General features: G+C 40.5%; 1 protein-coding gene across 1 annotated transcript in view; it reads left to right on the plus strand.

Annotated features, from left to right (window-relative positions):
- Positions 1–4,366: 4,366 nt before the first annotated feature.
- Positions 4,367–18,126, plus strand: part of TAF1B (TATA-box binding protein associated factor, RNA polymerase I subunit B) — a gene marked incomplete at both ends in the record, with an annotated part of 51,186 nt that continues 37,426 nt past the window's right edge. Inside the window, 7 exons of the mRNA XM_080616903.1 lie at positions 4,367–4,384; positions 5,200–5,298; positions 5,749–5,836; positions 7,707–7,804; positions 8,098–8,193; positions 8,819–8,951; positions 13,221–13,377. Coding sequence (XP_080473029.1) covers positions 4,367–4,384; positions 5,200–5,298; positions 5,749–5,836; positions 7,707–7,804; positions 8,098–8,193; positions 8,819–8,951; positions 13,221–13,377 — 689 coding nt within the window. The remainder of the gene's footprint in view (positions 4,385–5,199; positions 5,299–5,748; positions 5,837–7,706; positions 7,805–8,097; positions 8,194–8,818; positions 8,952–13,220; positions 13,378–18,126) is intronic.

Consider the following 18,126-nt stretch of genomic DNA (forward strand, 5'->3'; position numbering starts at 1 on the left):
GTCGAAGAAGAAAATTCCTGCTCTGTTCCTTTTTGGCTGCTAAGATAGAATCACAGAATCATAGAATAGTTAGGGTTGGAAAGGACCTTAAGATCATCTAGTTCCAACCCCCCTGCCATGGGCAGGGACACCTCCCACTAAACCATGCCACCCAAGGCTCTGTCCAGCCTGGCCTTGAACACTGCCAGTGATGGAGCATTCACAACTTCCCTGGGCAACCCATTCCAGTGCCTCACCACCCTCACAGTAAAGAATTTCTTCCTTATATCCAATCTAAACTTCTCCTGTTTAAGCTTGAACCCATTACCCCTTGTCCTATCACTACAGTCCCTAATGAATAGTCCCTCCCCAGCATCCTTATAGCCCCACTTCAGACACTGGAAGGCTGCTATGAGGTCTCCAAGCAGCCTTCTCTTCTCCAGGCTGAACAGCCCCAACTTTCCCAGCCTAAAGATCACCTTCTTTCCTAGAATTTTCCTTCACCTACTCTGTATCTCTGTATGATCAGATTAACATAGTCACCAGGTACTGAAGGGTGCAACCTCTGTTAGTATGGACAATGAGATAGTAGCTTGGTGCTCCTCAGGAAGGAGATCCTGCCTTTGAAGGCCAGGACCCACAATGAGGTCTCCACTTGATTCCAAACAGGATTTCAGCTTCCTCAGGCAGAACTCCCGAATCACTTAATTACTGACCATGTTAGCATAGCTTCAGATCAGATGAGGATGTTGAAGCCAAAGAGTTTTACATCCTGGAGCAGTTCATCTAAATGTGAGGTCCTCCCCTGTGGTCTGTTGTCTCCAAACACCCCTGGATGGGTGATCATCACAGACGATTACCACCTCTGTGGCATGGAGAATCACAGGTGAAACTGGAATGAGACTGTGGCACTGCAGTGTGCCTGTGTGAGACAGGCTGGGCTGCAGCCCCTGTGCAAAGCAAAAGCTCATGGTGTAAATCCCACCTCAGTGTGTAAGACTGGATAAGCCTGCACCCTGTTCCTGGGTGCAGTATTGCTGCTTTTGGTAGTCAAAACTAAGAACAGCTTAAGAAAACCCAAGTAAACTTTGGGAAAAGAAGTTTTCTGCTTTCTGTTGTTTTGGATATTTGAGGTAATATTTTCAGGTTTTCCACAGCAGGGGTAGATATGGATTTAAAAAAAGTAAAATTAGAGAACTGAATCTGTATAATAAACAGTATCACAAGGCAATGCTGGGTGTGTCGAAGCTGTAACGATAAATTCATTCTTCTTGTCGCTTCCTTCAAAGCTCCACTGAGCTCAGCCGCTCCCTGGTTATCCTCCCCTGCTGATCTTGCTGCAACCCCTACGCTTCACTGCTGTTCCCACCTCCTCCTGTTCTTTCTCCTGCTGGCTCCTTACACAGTTCTCTGCACCTTTGCCTCCACTGCACGTCTGCTTGGCACAGGTTTTCCCCGTGACCCTTTCTTAGTGTGGTCTGTTCTCAAGATCGGTTAGAGCAAAGCTAAGGAGAGATTTCAAAATTCAAACAGAAATAAATCCTAATTTTAAAATAGCCATCTACTTCTTGGTTTCCTAATGTGCCCTTTGTTTTCTGTCTTTACACATGATTTCTTCCATGGAGAGATGGTGCAAACATGAAATTGTGGGTGCTAATAACTGTGTATAGTTTCTATCAACTCAAATCTGGTAGATCTGCCCTCTGTTCATCTGCACAATCTCTAGAGGAGCTGAAGCTGGTTTTCTGCTCTCTTTGTAGTAGGTGTCTGACAATGAGTAAGGACTCTGGACAGAATTTCTGCTATGGAAGTTCATATCCTGGAGCCAGCAAAATTTCATGAACAATATCCCAAAGGATAAGCCAAGGGACATGTCTTTCTGTCCAATATGTAGTTTTTACATTTTCACATGTAGAAAGGCTTCAGTCAAGAGCCAGAAATGTGGTATCAGCAATGGAACTCAGTTCATTAAAAATTCAAATCAATGGAAACAACAGGACGTATTATTTTTCTAAGCCTCAAATCAATCTGACTACTATGCATAATGATCTTAATTAGAAAAGGGAGCCCAAGCAGGAAGACAGTCTGTCTCCTCGCTTTGAAATTATCATACCCCTATCAGTATGCTTGGGTAACTTGTAATTAGGGACAAAGGTTACCCATAATTTTATGTGCTGAAAAACCGGTTTTACACGTCATTTCAAAAAATATTTAAGAAATAGATATAAGACTCACTACCTCTATTATGCTTTGATTTTTTGCTACTAGATTACTACTCTGCACTAATTAGTCGATGGTATTAAGAAATACTGATGGAAGCTTTGCATTTATATACAGCCTGGATAATAATAAGTAACTAGTAAAGTCCGTATTGGTCTTTGTACAACTTCCCTTCCAAAGTTCGGTAATTTTTCCTATCTCTGTTCCACCTGCACGGAAAACAGAGCTCAGAGAAGTAGTATGGGTTGTCCAAAACCAGAGAGTAAGTACTTGCCTGTTCTAAAACCTCACTGGCATGTTACACCAGTATGCCCAGAATCGCACCAATATAGTGTGCAGTCACCTGCACTTTTCTTGCTTATCTTCAACTGCTGCCATCAAATATGATGTGTTCTGGTTTTGACAAACTGGTAGAATCTTGTGATTACACTTTCTTTCATATTTTTTGACCAGCTGTAATTAGAAAACAGAATATCTGACTTTGAGGTCCATCCTCATCAAAGCAGTCTCTTCCATGTTTAATTTAAACAAGTTATTCAATATAGTTAAACCCACTGAGCAGAGCCCTTGCCTGCTCAAAACATTGAGCCACACAACAAACCCTACTCTCAGTAGGAGCAACGCCTTATCTTCTGAATTGGAACTCAACTCTTTCTGTTTCATCACAGATATAGCTACCCTGATTTTCTTCAAGGTAGTATTTAATCTTAGAAGTTCATTAGGAGAAGATCAAACTCTTTCTGTCACAAGAAATGGCCTTGCTTTCCCAGAACAATATTTCCACAAACAAAAAATATGGAAATTAGAATCACAAGTAGGATCTGTTTTATCAAAGTATCAGCTACATTTCTGTGAGGCTGACAATCACCTTTTTAACATGTCAGGAATTATATGCGTAATACTCTTTAATGGATGTTACAAATGTTCATCCCACACTGAAAAAAGATCACAGTTGGTATGAGTAATAACTTTTTTCTTGAACATAAACAGTTCCCCTCTAGCTCTGTACATATCCTCCAACATCAATGTAACCACAGCTGTCAAGGCAGCCTCACCTCTTTCTATGTATATTTTAGCTTTAATTTTTTCCCATGCTTTCACTTAGTGGACTTTTTTTCTTTTTTTTTTTTTTTTTTCTTTTTTTTTTTTTTTTTTAAGGGGCCTAAACCTGTTCTCCCATTTTGTGGGCAAATTCACTGCAGTAACAGATCTCCGTGTTTAAACATCTTTAAACATTATTATTAGCATGCAAGAAATTAGAGACCTACATCAAGATCTGGAGGTTTGGTTTTTTTAATTGAAAGTGAATTTCGGATGATAGCTTCTCTCATTTAAGGATCTCGAAGCACTCTTCATAGTTAAAGTTCCCCTTCCACCAGCTTCAGCACAGACTTAACAGTTGCCTGCTATGTGTACCTGGCCAGGGCAACCGAGGGTGAGGATGTAGGTGCTCAGTGCAGAGGCATAGCAGTGGGCTGGGGCTGAAGGGGCATGTGTCCCTTCTGGTCCCGAGGATACTGCAGTGGGGAAGTGTCCCATGTTCCCACAGAGGTCTCCTCTGTGAGCACTCCACGCACCTTTGAAGCACCCGTGCCCCCCCAGTGACGTCTGCAATGTCTCCACTGAGGTGAAGCACTCATGTCGCCTCACAGATGAAGTTCCTGGGTCCCCTGAGACCCAGTGTTCCCTATTAGGTGAAGCACTCATGTCTCCTCAGTGAAGTACCTCTCATCCCTATGACACACCCATATCCCCTCAGTTAAGTCTGCAGTGTCCTCTGAGGTGAAGCACCTATGTTCCCTCACAGATGAAGCGCTTCTGTCCTTCGCCTCAGAGGCAAAGCACTCCAATGTACTCTCAGAGAAGCACCCATGTGCCCCGGAGCCACTGCGACGGACGCAGGCACGCAGCCCCCCCGCCGCGCCACCTCAAGCAGAGATCCCTCAGCGCCTTTCAGCCTCTCCGCCGAGAGCTCTGGGGACGCGGAGAGGGGATGAGATGGGGTCCTGGAGCGGGCGGGAGGTGGCGGTCCCCCAGCCGGCGACAGGCCTAACCGAGAGGCGGAACCTAACCTAACCGGCGGGCGCGGAACTCAAGTGCCAGGGCTGCCGTTTCCAGGCCGGGCCGCCGCGGTTGCCACGGTGTGGGCCCCGGGGCGGCTGCCGGCATGGACGAGGAAGCCACGGTGGGGGTCGGGCGGCTCCGCGGCGCAGGGAACGGTGGGGGCGGTTGGTTTCGCTGGGCCGGAGGGGGTTGGCGGAGCGCGGCGGCTGCAGCCGCGTGGGAGGTGCTTCCCCGCCGGGCGCTCCGCGGCTGTGGGCTGGGGGGGGCAGGTCCGGAGGAGATTGGCGGCTCCGGCGGCAGAGCGGAGGCGCCGCTGGGTGCTGGGTGCCCTGGCCCGACACTGCCCTGCCCCGCCCCGTCCCGCCGCCGGGCACGGCCAGGGCGTGGAGCTGCGGTCAGGGCCCTAGCTGGACCCTTGGAGTGGCGGCTGCAGCGCCGGTGCTTAACAGCCGGCGGTGGCAGGTGCTTTGCGTGGCTGGGGCTCGGTAAGGGGCCGTCGGTGAGGGGTCGGAAGAGAGCTGCTCCGCTCGTTCATGTGGATGCTTCTGAAGTCTCTCCCGGGATATCTCCTCACCCACTTGTGCAGGCTTTCTTCACTGCTTATGTTCCCCCGCAGTTCTAGTTATTCTCTCTTTCATGTCCTGCACCCTACTTTTTTGTTTCTGGTTCCGTTTCAGATGGGTGGCTTTTATCAACCCACGTCATATGTTATGCCCCTTGTTCTAATGCTCACATACACAAGAGCTGATGCTTTCCAGCTGAAATTATTTATTCACAGTTATCACTGACTGATAGCAAATGCTATGATTACTTTTTATCAACCACAGCTAACATAAAGGGCATAAATATTCTGTATGAATAATCTCGAAAGCCTAGTAATAACACTATTTATTTTACTTGAACACATGTGAAACTGTTTGTGTTTTTCCGTCTTAGAGAGATTTTCATGAACGCTGTGCCCAGTGTTCAGAAGTGAACTGGGGTCTCACTGATGGAGGCAGATTTTATTGCAGATCTTGCCACAATGTTACTGAGGTAAAAAAACTAAACTACTGGTCTTGAAAAAGGTTCATTTGATTGCTTCTTGGTTTTATGTTAAGAAAATCTTAAGATTTTTCTCCTTGGCATTAGAAGTTGAAGGCAGTGTTGCAGTTCTTCCTTTTCATGCTTTACTTGACACTGTTTAAAAGTAATGTTCCTCAAAATCACAAGATTTAAAATGAGCCATCTTCAAATGCTGTTTTGCTATAGCCATAGTACCAGAGTGCTGTCTAGATGCCTTGGAAGTATTGCATGGGTACTGCCTATATGTCCAGGATAGTAATTCTCTATTCTTGCAGTTTCTGAATGAGAAGTTCAGAATGTTCTGTCTCCCTTTACTTTAGGAAATTTGAACAAGTTCCTTGATTATGTCTTATGAAGGGGCACTCTGTGCAAATTAGGCCTGGGGTTTTTTTCTTGCTAAGGTATATGCCTGTTTTGCAGAGAACTAGAGAAGTTGTAAACACTGATTTTATTACTAACACAAGAGTCCAGACAATCTCCAAAGGTTCAAGAAAGCAGGAAAAAACTGGTATGTATGAATTTATCTCTGTATTTTACGTAAGAGTCGCTGCTCAGCCAGGGTTCACCTAGCCCACTATGTCTTTGATGGTGACCGAAAGCAAATAGCTAGGAAAGACTGTAAGAACAGAAACAAAATGCAAACCCCAGATGCTGTCACAACTTTCAGTAGTCACATTTTGGTGACTTCATGAGCCACAGGTGACCTCTGTGAGCCTGATGGTGGATTTTGGGGTTGTTTATTTGATATAACAGAGCTCTATGTCTCTTGTTGCCACTTTGATGTGTGGAAGCCAATACTCAGCAAAGATAATGGTGGTATGCATTCAGATGTGGTCACCCCTTTGTTCCTTCCTTGTGATGGCAATCACAAAACCAGAAGAGTTGTCTGTCATCATAAGTGAGATGTGACAGTGGTCCAGCTCTGAGAATGTCTTGTCAGTCTGGCTTGCGGTACAGGTACTTGGCCCTGTAACCTATACACAAACCTACATGGAAGAGATTTCATCCAGTTACAATAGCTAAACCAATTTTACATCTTTTATCCAGAGTAATTTCTACACTTTTAATGATTCAGAAGAATAGTAGTTGTTATGTATGATGATATATGCCGTAAGGGTAAGTTATGGTAAGGCTGCTGCTGGAGCTAGGTATGTGTCCTGTGGTGGCTGGGTAGATGTTTTACTGTTGTGGCCACTTCCAAAGAGCAGAAATGCATTGCAATGCTAAATGAAGCACTGGGTTGTCTTTGTCTCTTATATGCTGATCTATCTTCCCTCTGCTGTGGTGACAGTGGGTTACTACATTCATTCAAAGAGAACAACTGTGCGGAAGTGAAGAGTAAAAGGCAGAAAAACTGTAACACCTCCACTTGTCTTTATCCTGTATTACTCCTGAAGCCTGAGCTGTGCACCATTTCTTTAGCCATCCCCCAAGCTTCTTAAGAAAGAAATCCTTAGCTTCACACAGTCCTTTCTGTGGGTGCAATTAAATTATGCTGTGGCACCTTATTTTCATGCATTTATAGGAGTCAGCTGTATCTGTGGTTAATAGTTAAAGCCAACATCATTAAAGCAGAGTAGAAGCTTTGGGTAGTTAACTTCTAAGATGGCGAGATGCAAGGCATGATTGGAATTAAAAATAATGAAAAAGAGGCATGGAGGGAATGAAAAGGAAGTTGGGAAATGGAGAGAAATTGTCTAAAACCAAAAGCCTGTAGAAAAGGAGTTGTAAATAGAGAGAGGTAAGGGTGAAAACTAAATGTAACGCAGTCCAAGAGAATAGTGAATACGTTGGAGCAGGCCTGCCCCTTGTGAAATTCATGTTGTGCTAGAAGCTCAGAATATCTGAAAAGGTTTCTTTCATTTAAATGTGTATGATTGGGTGGGAAAGAATGGTGAAGACTGTGGCGATATTGGTTGTATTTTTGCCTGACTCACCACCATAATGTGTTCCAGTTTTCTGTGCCCAGGGATGGGAAAGAAGTTGTGTTTCACTTTAATGACAGGTTCTCAGTTACTTTAAAACTGGTCACTTAACCACTCTCCACTTGATTACAAATGCCACACTAGAAGTTATAGTGAAATATGTTGTTCTTGGGAAATGTGTGGAGAACAGTGCTTGTTCAGTAGCTTTTCTTCTTGATTAAGACTGGGAATAAATGGGAGTTAATGGAGCATATTCAGTGTGGCTGGTCTCTGCTCTAGGATCTGAAATAAATTATTAAATAGAGAGACTGTCTATTTAAATAGAGAGACGCTGTCCTGATACCAAGAGATCAGAATATTAAGTTGGAATTAAGTGTGCATAAGGTTAAAAAAAACCCACAAAACAGTACAAACAATAAAAATAAAACACTTTTTTTTTTTTTTTTAATTTAGATGGGGGCTGTGAATGGTATGTTTGTGAAGGCTTTCAGCTCATACTCAAGAAACAAGCTGAAGCTTTAGAAGCATTAGGAGTATGTCCACAAATGAAGGTATGAAGGTGCTGGTGTGAGTTGTACACACTGGGTGTGTGTTACAGGAGGAGTCATTTTAAAAGATTGTAATTTTTAAAGTAAATGGAACGACTCCCTGTTTAAAAACATTGAGCATATGAGAACAAACTTTGCTTCTCTGGTAATTTTAAAACATAGTTTATAAATCACAGTTAATAAAATTAAAGCTGGAACATTATCCAGATCCCTGAGTTAGAAATTATGCTCTGTTCTCTCAGCAATCTAGGACCTTGTAAACACTGTACTAATCACTATCCTTTTGTATTTGTCAGGATGAAGTTCTATGTAATTTTTGGAGGTGTTACCTTCAGAAGAGCAAACAGGCATATTGTATCCGACCCGCTGGGGAACCTGTCAAAGCATTATCAGTAAGTGAAAAGCTCCAATCCCATGAGATATTTGGTATCTTTTTGAAAAGCAACAGCAGAATCCTTGTTTGTTCAAGCTACATATCTAGCTGGCATTCATGTCACTTCATTATGAAGAATGTCTTCTAAACAGGGTTCCACCTGTCCATTTTGTTGTTAGGTTTGGTTTGGTTTTTTTTCCTATTTTGAGAGACAGATACTTATCTGAATGTGGAAAACTGCTCATTTAAAAATACTGCTTCGTCTTGGCATAGAGAGTCAGTAGGTACAGCAGAAATTATAATACAAAATGTATCATCAGCTACCATCCTTACCTGCCTCCTCTCTTGATATCACTTGTTTCATGAAGCTTTGATTCTATGTACTGCCAGCTTTTTGGTCATTGTAACAGATGGAAATGTAATGTTATCACTGAAAATCTTTTTTTATCTTGAGAAGTCCTTTAAAAATAAGGGGTTTTACAGGGTTTCTTTATACACTGCTGATTCACAGAAAAAGAAAAAATGTAAGCTGTTGGAGTTTAAACTTCATTTACTGTTGAACTTGCATCTGTCATGTTTTATTTGATTTCTTCAGATTGAAACAGTAACTGACAATAATACAATGACTTATTTACAAATCCCAGGTATGTGATAGCAGTACTGATGTGGACAGTGACCCAGAAAGATCTAGCCTTCTTCACTTGCTGTCCCTCTCTGAAAGTGAGGGGGATCTACAAACTGATAACAGCTTTGCCTCATCAACTAGCAAGGTCTCAGGTAGGAGCAAGGAACTTGGCTATCTGGAAACAATTTTTGTATAGTTTTTTAATAGAAATAAATATATATAAAGTATATTCATGTAGAATGAATTGGGGGAACTGGTTGGAAATTGTGGAGTTTTCAGTACTGTTTTCCACTAGAGTACTTTATATTCTACTATAGAAGAATAGTATATTCTATATAAAAATATAAAATAGAATTATATAAATATATATTATAAAAATATATACATATTCTATATAAAAGAAGACTTTGCCTCCTCCCAAAGCCCACCCAAAGAGATGAAAGTTGAACATGACCTAGAAATACAATGGGAAATGCAGGAGGAAGTTTTATTTTATAACAAGTTTGTGCCATACCTCCTGTTTGCAATGGGAAAAAAAAATGCTACTGTATTTGCAAAGCTATATGTTCACAAACAGCAGCGTTAAAGAACAAGCGGTTGTTTAATAGCAGAGCTGTCAGTCATGACTTCGATGTTAAAAAAACCATGATTTGGTTCGGGGGGGGGGCAGGGTTGTTGTTTGGGGTTTTTAGTTTATTTGTTGTTTGGTTGGGGTTCTTTTTTCTATCCCATAGATACAACTAGCTTTCTAATTTTATGCCAGTATATTTTGGTACTTCTGTATCTTATGTCTCTGCATTCATAGAATCGTAGAATAGTTAGGGTTGGAAAGGACCTGAAGATGATCTAGTTCCAACCCCCATGCCATGAGCAGGGACACCTTCCACTAGACCCTGTCACCCAAGGCTCTGTCCAGTCTGGCTTTGAACACTGCCAGGGATGGAGCATTTACCACTTCTTTGGGCAACCTGTTCCAGTGCCTCACCACCCTCACAGTAAAGAGCTTCATTATATCTAACCTGAACTTCCCCTGGTTTAGTTTGAACCCATTATCCCTTGTCTCCTATAGCTACAGTTACTGAGATGAAGAGTCTCTCCCCAGCATCCTTGTAGGCCACCTTCAGATACTGAAAGGCTGCTAAGAGGTCTCCATGGAGCCTTTTCTTCTCCAGGCTGGACAGCCCCAATTTTCTCATCCTGTCTTCATCCAGGAGGTGCTCCAGCCCCATGATCATCCTTGTGTCCCTCCTCTGGACTTGCTCCAACAGTTCCATATCCTTCTTATGTTGAGGACATGAGAACTGCACAAAGTACTCCAAGGGGGGTCTCACAAGAGCAGGGGAGCAGGATCACCTCCTTCTTCTGGGCTGTGAGTGCACACTGCCGGCTCATGTTAAGTTTCTCATTGACCAACACCCCCAAGTCCTTCTCCACAGGGCTGCTCTGAATCACTTCTCTGCCCAACCTGTAGCTGTGCCTGGAATTGCCCCGACCAGGCGCAGGACCTTGCACTTCGCATTGTTGAACTTCATGAGGTTGGCATTGGCCCACCTCACAAGTGTGTCAAGGTCTCTGTGGATCAGACCTTCATTTTTTACTACTTTCTTTTTACTGGTTTCCTTATAACCCCTTCTATTTCATCAGTTTCTCCTTTCTGTTCACAATATCAACATGAAAATATTTATAGAATGCTAAACATTTTAATTAAAAAGTGTTCTAGAAAATTGGGGTGTTTTGGTACTACTGGGCAAGTGTAATGCCAGACAAAGCTGCAATGTCTGATATTGGAAGTGCATTTCAAGGCACATTTAAAAGCTTTTGTTTGCTTTTTAAGCTTCTGATGGTTTTTCTTTTTTTTTGCTTTATTCTTTGCTTGCCTTTTCCTTCTTTGTTTCAGTGTTTGTTTTTCTCCTGTTATGTACTATCTATCCTCTTTATGTCCCATTTCTGTTCTTCTGTGATACTGCCTGTCTACCCTCAGAAGACTACAACCTTTTTGTTTCATGTTCTCTTCATTTGTAAAGGCCAGAAATGGTAATAGAATAAGAAACTTGATCTGCAGCAAATAAAATTAATAAACTTTTAAAAATCCAAGTGGGGGGAGGGAAAGTGGGAAAATGGTGACACAAATTTTTGTGAATATAATGCAAGCACCTCTCAGCCTTATGTATTAAAACAACACAATTTTCAGATAGTCACTGTTTGCACATGTAGCAGATCTTGAGTTTTACAGGAAAATTACATAAAGAGGAAAGAATTGAGTGGAAATATTTCTACTGAAAATATTCCATTGAGTTTTCTTACCTTTTAGATGCCTGGAGGGACTCCTTTCTTCCTTGGTGCTTGAGCCTTTTATAGTTGCACTGTTTAGCTTTTCAGAATTGCTGGACAGTGTTAAGAAAGGCCATAATTTAATGTGTTCTTGGTCTGTTGTTTCAGAGATTGGATTCAGCTGTTAAGTAGTCATACCAATAAAAGCCCTTGAAATGAATTAAGAGTTCAGCACATTTAGTGATACTAAAAGTATATTTTGGTAAATCAAACAAACATAGAAGTTGTTTTGTGTATTCAAATTTAACAGAAGTAATGCTAAATGTGTTCTAGTTAATTATAAATTCTTGTGAAGATTCATAAGTTTCCTTTTCTGTGCTGTTTCTACTGAGCTGTTATTGCTACAGACTGGAAACCTCAACACTCTTTTTGTCCTTAAGAGGCTTGTCCAACTAGCAAGCTTTTTGTTATTTTTGTGTAGGGATAATAGCAAATTGTAGCACTGAGATGTTGCTAGAGAAGCCTATTAAACTCTTAAATTATTAGATGTGTAACTGTGTGTTGTCATGCCTTGCATAAGCTGAAAGAAATAAAAGGAAATTGTGTTCCATCATTAAGGCCACAAATATAATGAGGATTATTTTAAATTGAGTAGAATGTGAAATTAATAATGAAGCTTCAGCTGTGAAGCTGCCTTTAAGCACAAAGTATCCATGTAAAAGGTGAAACTGTTGACTAAAAGGATTAACTGATGTTCTTGCTTTTGTTCTCTGACGCATCTACGTGATAGACCTCATAGGATGCTCTCATCTAGACCTTGTCCTAGTCTGTACAAGTTGTGCGTTTGCACTGGTTCTTTTGACCTGTTGCTGTGTCCATAGTGCTACTGGCTGCTGTTTTAGAAGCCGGTAGGTGGCATCAAAGACCATTTCTGGCTAAGGATCGCAGTGTTTGCCGTGACTTCATGCTGCATGTCGGTGGGCGCTGGACCTCTACCACTGACCACTGGCACCTTACAGGCTTGGCTGTCACCTGCCAGCGTGACCACGGAGCTGCCAACCTCTCCGAAGTCTTAAGCTGTTTTTTTGCAGGCTGCTTGCCATGGCCCTGCAGCTCCCAGCCGGGGAGCTGTAGATCCAGCCCTTGGTGTTCCTGTCTGAACAGGTGAATGATCTGTGGGGAAACACAGTGAGGAAATCTCTACAGAATTAATGGTGATGTTTTGTGCTGGTGTGCTTTAAATTCATTTTCCTTCATCCTGGCTGGGTAATGCTTTAGGAAAGAGAGGCTTTTCTTTTTTATTCTTCCTCCTTCCCTGAATTCCCAAGTTTCACTGCTGAAAAGGTTTCCAACTCATAAATCACTCTATTAAATTAAAATTCTTATTGCTGCTTCTCTTAATTTTTAGTGATTCACATCAGTAATGAAACAGGGAGGTTTTGTTGGTTGTTGGTTGGGTGGGGTTTTTTTCCACCCTCTTCACCACTTGCTACGTTTTTGTTGTGATGGTGTTTCTTTTTCACTGAATTTAGAGATTTATTTTTTTTTAAATAGTATCTACATTTCCAGAGTTAGAGATTATATGGCAGATGAATACATACCTTAACCTCAGTAAAATTCCTGCAGTGTAAATAATTCTCTTGTTAAAGTCCTGACTGTGCTGAAGTTTAAAATTCTGTGCTTTAATCCCTACCTCTGAGGTATTAAGTACATAAAATTTTCCCTTGTTTCCCCACTGTTCTCTTATCACTCAAATAGAAAATAGTATTTCCAGCTCATAAGTAGTGTTAGTTATATGTTGTGGAGGAGTTAATGTCTTTCTAGTACTCCAGGTTCAAGTGTGGCTCCTAACAAAAGGTCTGTTTTGATGGGTACCAGGGGGAGTTTTGTCCAGTGTCTTCGTGAGGTGAATAGCAGTTTATGAAACAGGTTGTCATCTCATATTGTGGTAGGCAAATAGAGTTAAGCTGTTTAGTAGAAAAGTACACAAACTACCTAACTACTCAAAGTAATGATTTCAAAATGTTAATAATTGCTGAACAAGGGTACTTGTATGTGCCTAGTATCTTGGTTTCTGTATACCATGAATCACGTTTACATCATATCAGTCACGGTTTTTTTTTTCCATTTCTTTTTAACATAAACCCAAGAAAGCATCTCTGTGTGCTCTGGATCGGTAGATGGTAGCTTCTATTTAAAGAAGAACCAAAAGGAGAAACTGAGGATGACAATGCCAATGACCCTTTCATTCTGTTACATGGCATTACTCTGGCTGAGAGAACCAATAACATTATCTGATCTTTTAAGGTATGAAGAGTCTCTAGTGAAGTATTTGTTGCTTTTCTAAATACATATATGTTTTTTATAAATGTGGATTTTTTACATTAAATCTGTACTATCTCCCTTTTGCTAATTTGCTCAGTAATAGTGAGAAGTTTTCTATGTTTAGGTGTCTTTTCATTAACATAGCAATTCACACAGCTGCTTTTGGAGAATGTTCTGTTGACTGCAGTGAATCTCAAAGACCTGTAAGGGAGAAGGTTTTGGAGCTAAAGTTTTTCTCCTCCTTCAAAATTTCTTACGATTCATCAGAGCTGTATTTGCTGTTTTCAGCATGCCAGAATTAAATGAGTAAACATTCTCCAGGGCTTACATCAGTGGCATCATACAAACAATACCACTAGTATATAGTGATCTGAAAGGTAGCTAAGTAACTTCATGCAATGGAGTTGGGCACAGAAATTAATACAGGAAGTCCTTTTTTGCCTTCATATCTTTTAATCTGTAATTATTAGAGTTCAGAATAACACACCTTTTAATGTAATAGAAATAAAATATTCTAATAATAGGGTTTGATGCTAAATGGAGACCGCCGAACTGTTGCTGACAATGCAGTTCCCTTCTCCCCCCTACAACAAGGCTGTGAACATACTTGGTTCACATATTCTAAGAAAAATATATTTACTTAAAGAATGAAAAATTACTCATCAACTTTTCTTGTTAGCCATAAATATTTTAAATTAAGCCCAAATAGGTTCAATTCAGGAATTCTTAGATTTTCCTTGCAAGATCTTTTGTATACTGATACTCCTTTTTAACAAGTGCTGAAATAGTGTGCATTTCTAAAAAGATGGTGAAAAAAATTCAAGGAACAGAAAGACTTAAGTGACTATGTTGGCAAATCAAATTGAAAACTCAGACAAAATAAAGGAAAAACTGATTACAAATTCAGTTGATGGGGTACATTTCAGTTCTTTTCTTTTTATTTTTGAAATATATAACCTGTGAGCTAAAAGGCAAGGTAATGAGTACATCATCCCTCACCTCTGGTGCATATAACTCCTATTGCTGCTGAAAGTGTGATGAATACAAGGAAGGTATACACCGGAGCCTGGTACTCCACTATGGCTTCTCTCTCCTTGGAGTGCCAACTTCCACCAGCACTTTCCTAGCTTTGTACAAGCTTTCCAGCAAGGATGGGTATTGAAGAATGCTATTCTGCAAGTAGTTTTAAAAGGGGAGGTTGTATGTGCTCAAATACAGTAGTTAATACTAGCTACTTTATTTCTGTGCAAAACAATGTTTAACCCTTGTACTTAACTTTAGGGGCTGGCTGTTGCCTTCATTTATCAGAATTGCACAAAACCATATCTGCATAACTTGATATGCTGTTGCATAAAAGAGACTTGTTAGATTTTCAGCAAAATGCCACAGTATTCGGAATTCAAACTAGCACCCTGCCATACAGAAATATTTATTGAGTAGATTAAAAACTAGTAGAACTCAGAAGTAGTTTTCAATAACAAGATGTATTACCGACTGCTGTCTTCTTAGGGAAATTCTGTAGGAGTCAGAACAGCCATAGCGTACTCTGTATTTTTGTCAGTGATTGAAAAGTTAAATATCCTGTCTGATATAATCTTTGTAATATGGCAAAAAATCCAAGTAGTAAATTACAATTAATGGGATAGATAAAATGGTTCATAGTAAAGAATTATTGCTTAGCTTACCCCATTTGGGGAGAAAAATGGATAATTATATATCTGTTCTTTGGTTGCGGTATCTTGGAAACTGTCTCTCTAAAGCATGTGGAGTCATACAAGGCAAATACATCCTCACAGGTTTCTTGTCTTCTTGTCTGGTTTGAGAAAAAAACAACTAAATACAAAAATCAACTAACAAAGTCAACTATTTAGAGGAAAGGTAGGTTGTGTTGTTTGTATATTAATGGTATATTGTGGCATTTGGCACTTCAAAAAATTAGAAACTGCAGAAAAGATCTAGGGAAGTAATTCAGAACCTGGAGAACATCCTTTGTACTGAGATCCTTAGGAGATGAGCACAGTTGCTTGAAAGGATTTAGGGGAAAAATGGAAACAGTAAAAAAAGCTGGAAAAAGAGAGAAAAAATATTCAAGTACCAAAAATAGCACAGAAAGGCATAATCAGAAGCTAGTAATTGGAAATTGAAATAAGATTATTTGAATGAACAGGTATCATTTCGTTAGATAAAATTTATGGGTGTAATACTTTTAAAAGTGGGTAAATCAAAATTATTTGGTGACTTTAAATGCACTGAACATAGGAACGGGATTAAATGCAGAAAGTGATGTTTAAAGTCATGTAATTTGTATTGCAAAGTTTTACCATGATACAATAGTTATATAAGACCGTAATTACATTATCATGCTTCCCTCCCTACCCTTAAGGTCTCTGCCTTTCACAAGCCTCATGAAGAAGGAAAAAGAATTTTATATTGCATGAACTATGTTAAAATACTTGTTTGCTAACTTACGAATATTGAAGTTTAAAAAAATCAGACAATGTTCCCATTTTTTTCATGCATTAAGATACACAGATGAAAATAGTTACAGACCAAAGATGAAAACTATGCAGAGAAAACATTAAATATTCAGCATTACCTTTTAAATCTATAACAGCAAATTTATTTATTTATTTATTAAACCAGCTGAATTATAGTTGCGCTTAAAGTTCTGCCTTGTTTTTTCCTCAGTTTGGTTTTCTCTCTACCCTGAAGTCAGCTGACTACTGCTCCTCCCTTGTGATACATGCTTAGGCATTATGGTAGGGCAATCTGCCAGCTTTTAAAGGATTTACAACACCAAAAATATACTCCTCCTTGCTACTTGACACACTTAGCAGAAAAACACTACAATTACCTCCTCTGACAGGGACATTTTGGTTTAAAAATAACATTTTTAACAACCTGCTTCTCAAGTCTATGCAACACATTAAATCCTTTTCCATTGTGATTAGTCTCACAATACTCTGTACAGTGTACATTATTTATCTAATTAATAGAATTGTTGGCTTGTAGAAGAAGTTTCAAGATGCTAGACTATGAGATTCTGAGAACTAATGCTTTTCAAATGAGGTTATACCTAGCTGTGCTGGCAAGACTAAACTTGTAATCGGTTTGTGGCATTATTCTGTGGCTTTAACAGATGCATCATTTCCCTGTAGCATGCAGAGGACCTGGGCTTTTTTCATACTTGGCCCTTACTAATGCATACTGCTGCTGTAATTAGAGGAACATGGACTGTGTATTGTATCCACCAGTCAGGTTTCCAAGCAGTTCACTGATAGAGCATAGTCTTGCAAATGTTTTGATTGTCTGTCTGTTAAATGAAAGGTTTGGAAGAACAGCAGACAGAAGAAGATGTTCTGAAGTGCTATTCCAAATCTGGGCTTTTGGAGTAAGTGTTAAAAACCTGATTCATCAGCACAGTGTATTCATAACAGGGTATTTACACTGTTTCATGTATTTTTAGAATGTAAAAACAACTCTTAACCTGCAAAAGAAGAGCATTCTTTTGTATGGAGACAGTAATTTCATGCTGGGAAAGATGTCATTATTTTTTAAACAGCTGCAGTGCTTTGAATTAGTACAGCCAAGTTAGTGAAAACCTGTTTTTAAAAACCAAAACAGCCCACACCGTTTAGATGGACACTGCTTGTCTCTTTCAGTGTAAGGATGTGGTTCCAGGATCAGTTTAAGATGATGGAAGTTTCTGTTGCTGTGGTCCTACATAAACATCCCTGCTCTTTCTCTTGCCATGGGTACCAGCATTCATCCTGTTTATGGAATATTAATTGAAAGAAGTAGATCTGCAGAAAATTTATTGTGCAAAATAAAGTTTCACTAGGCACTTTCATGCAGGTTAATTTGCTTCATTGCAGTCCCTTTCTGCTTTTTGCTGGCAACAATGCTCCTGCAGTCAGCCAAGTCTGGAAATCTGTTTGGTTGGAATCAAACCTTGGAAAACAAAATACTAGTTCTCAATCTAATCCTCTGTCTGAGAAGTCATACAAGTGCTTTTGTCAGCAGGAAGGAGTGTGAGGCAGGGGACTGGAGGGTGGGATTTCCCATCTCAGAGGCAGCAAGCTGTTAGGGTGGTTCGCTGCAATCACCACTACACCACACCCGAAGGAAGGTCTTAATTGTTCATCCTCTTCCAGCTGCTACTGTGCTGGCTCAGGAGGTTGCAGCTTGCTGTGTCTTCGCACCAGCTCTTCAGATCTGACGGCTAATTGTGTGATTGCACCTTAACACGTGTCAGCCAAAGCTTATCATCAGCTGAGCCTGTAATGGGTCACTGCTGCTGACAGAGGAAGGTTTCATTTACCTTTCCTTCTCCTGTGTGATACATCCCCTTCCCTCTGCCAACTCTTGCACTTGTTGGAGCCATCTGTGAGCCTTCTCAGTTGGTCAGGTGATGTGAAAGAAACTGGCAATAGGTACTAGGTAGTCTTTTGCTACTGTTACGAGTTACATTTATGGAAGGGGATGATGAGCAACAGGAGGACACAGCCAGATGAGAAGGAGGGAAGTAGTACTAGTTATGTTGAGCTTTTAGGATGGCTCAGGGCATTTTGTGAAACCATACCTCAAGTTGAAGTTTTTCAATTTAGTGCAGATGACCTTAACTAACACAAGTTAAGAAACTGACATGCAAGCTGCTTGGCAGATCAGGTGGGATGGCAAGGACAAGCAACCAGTGCTGGATTTGCATGATAACCTCATAACATCTCCACT

The sequence above is a fragment of the Psittacula echo genome (genome assembly GCF_963264785.1).
Source record: "Psittacula echo genome assembly, chromosome: 4".
Lineage (NCBI taxonomy): Eukaryota > Metazoa > Chordata > Aves > Psittaciformes > Psittacidae > Psittacula > Psittacula echo.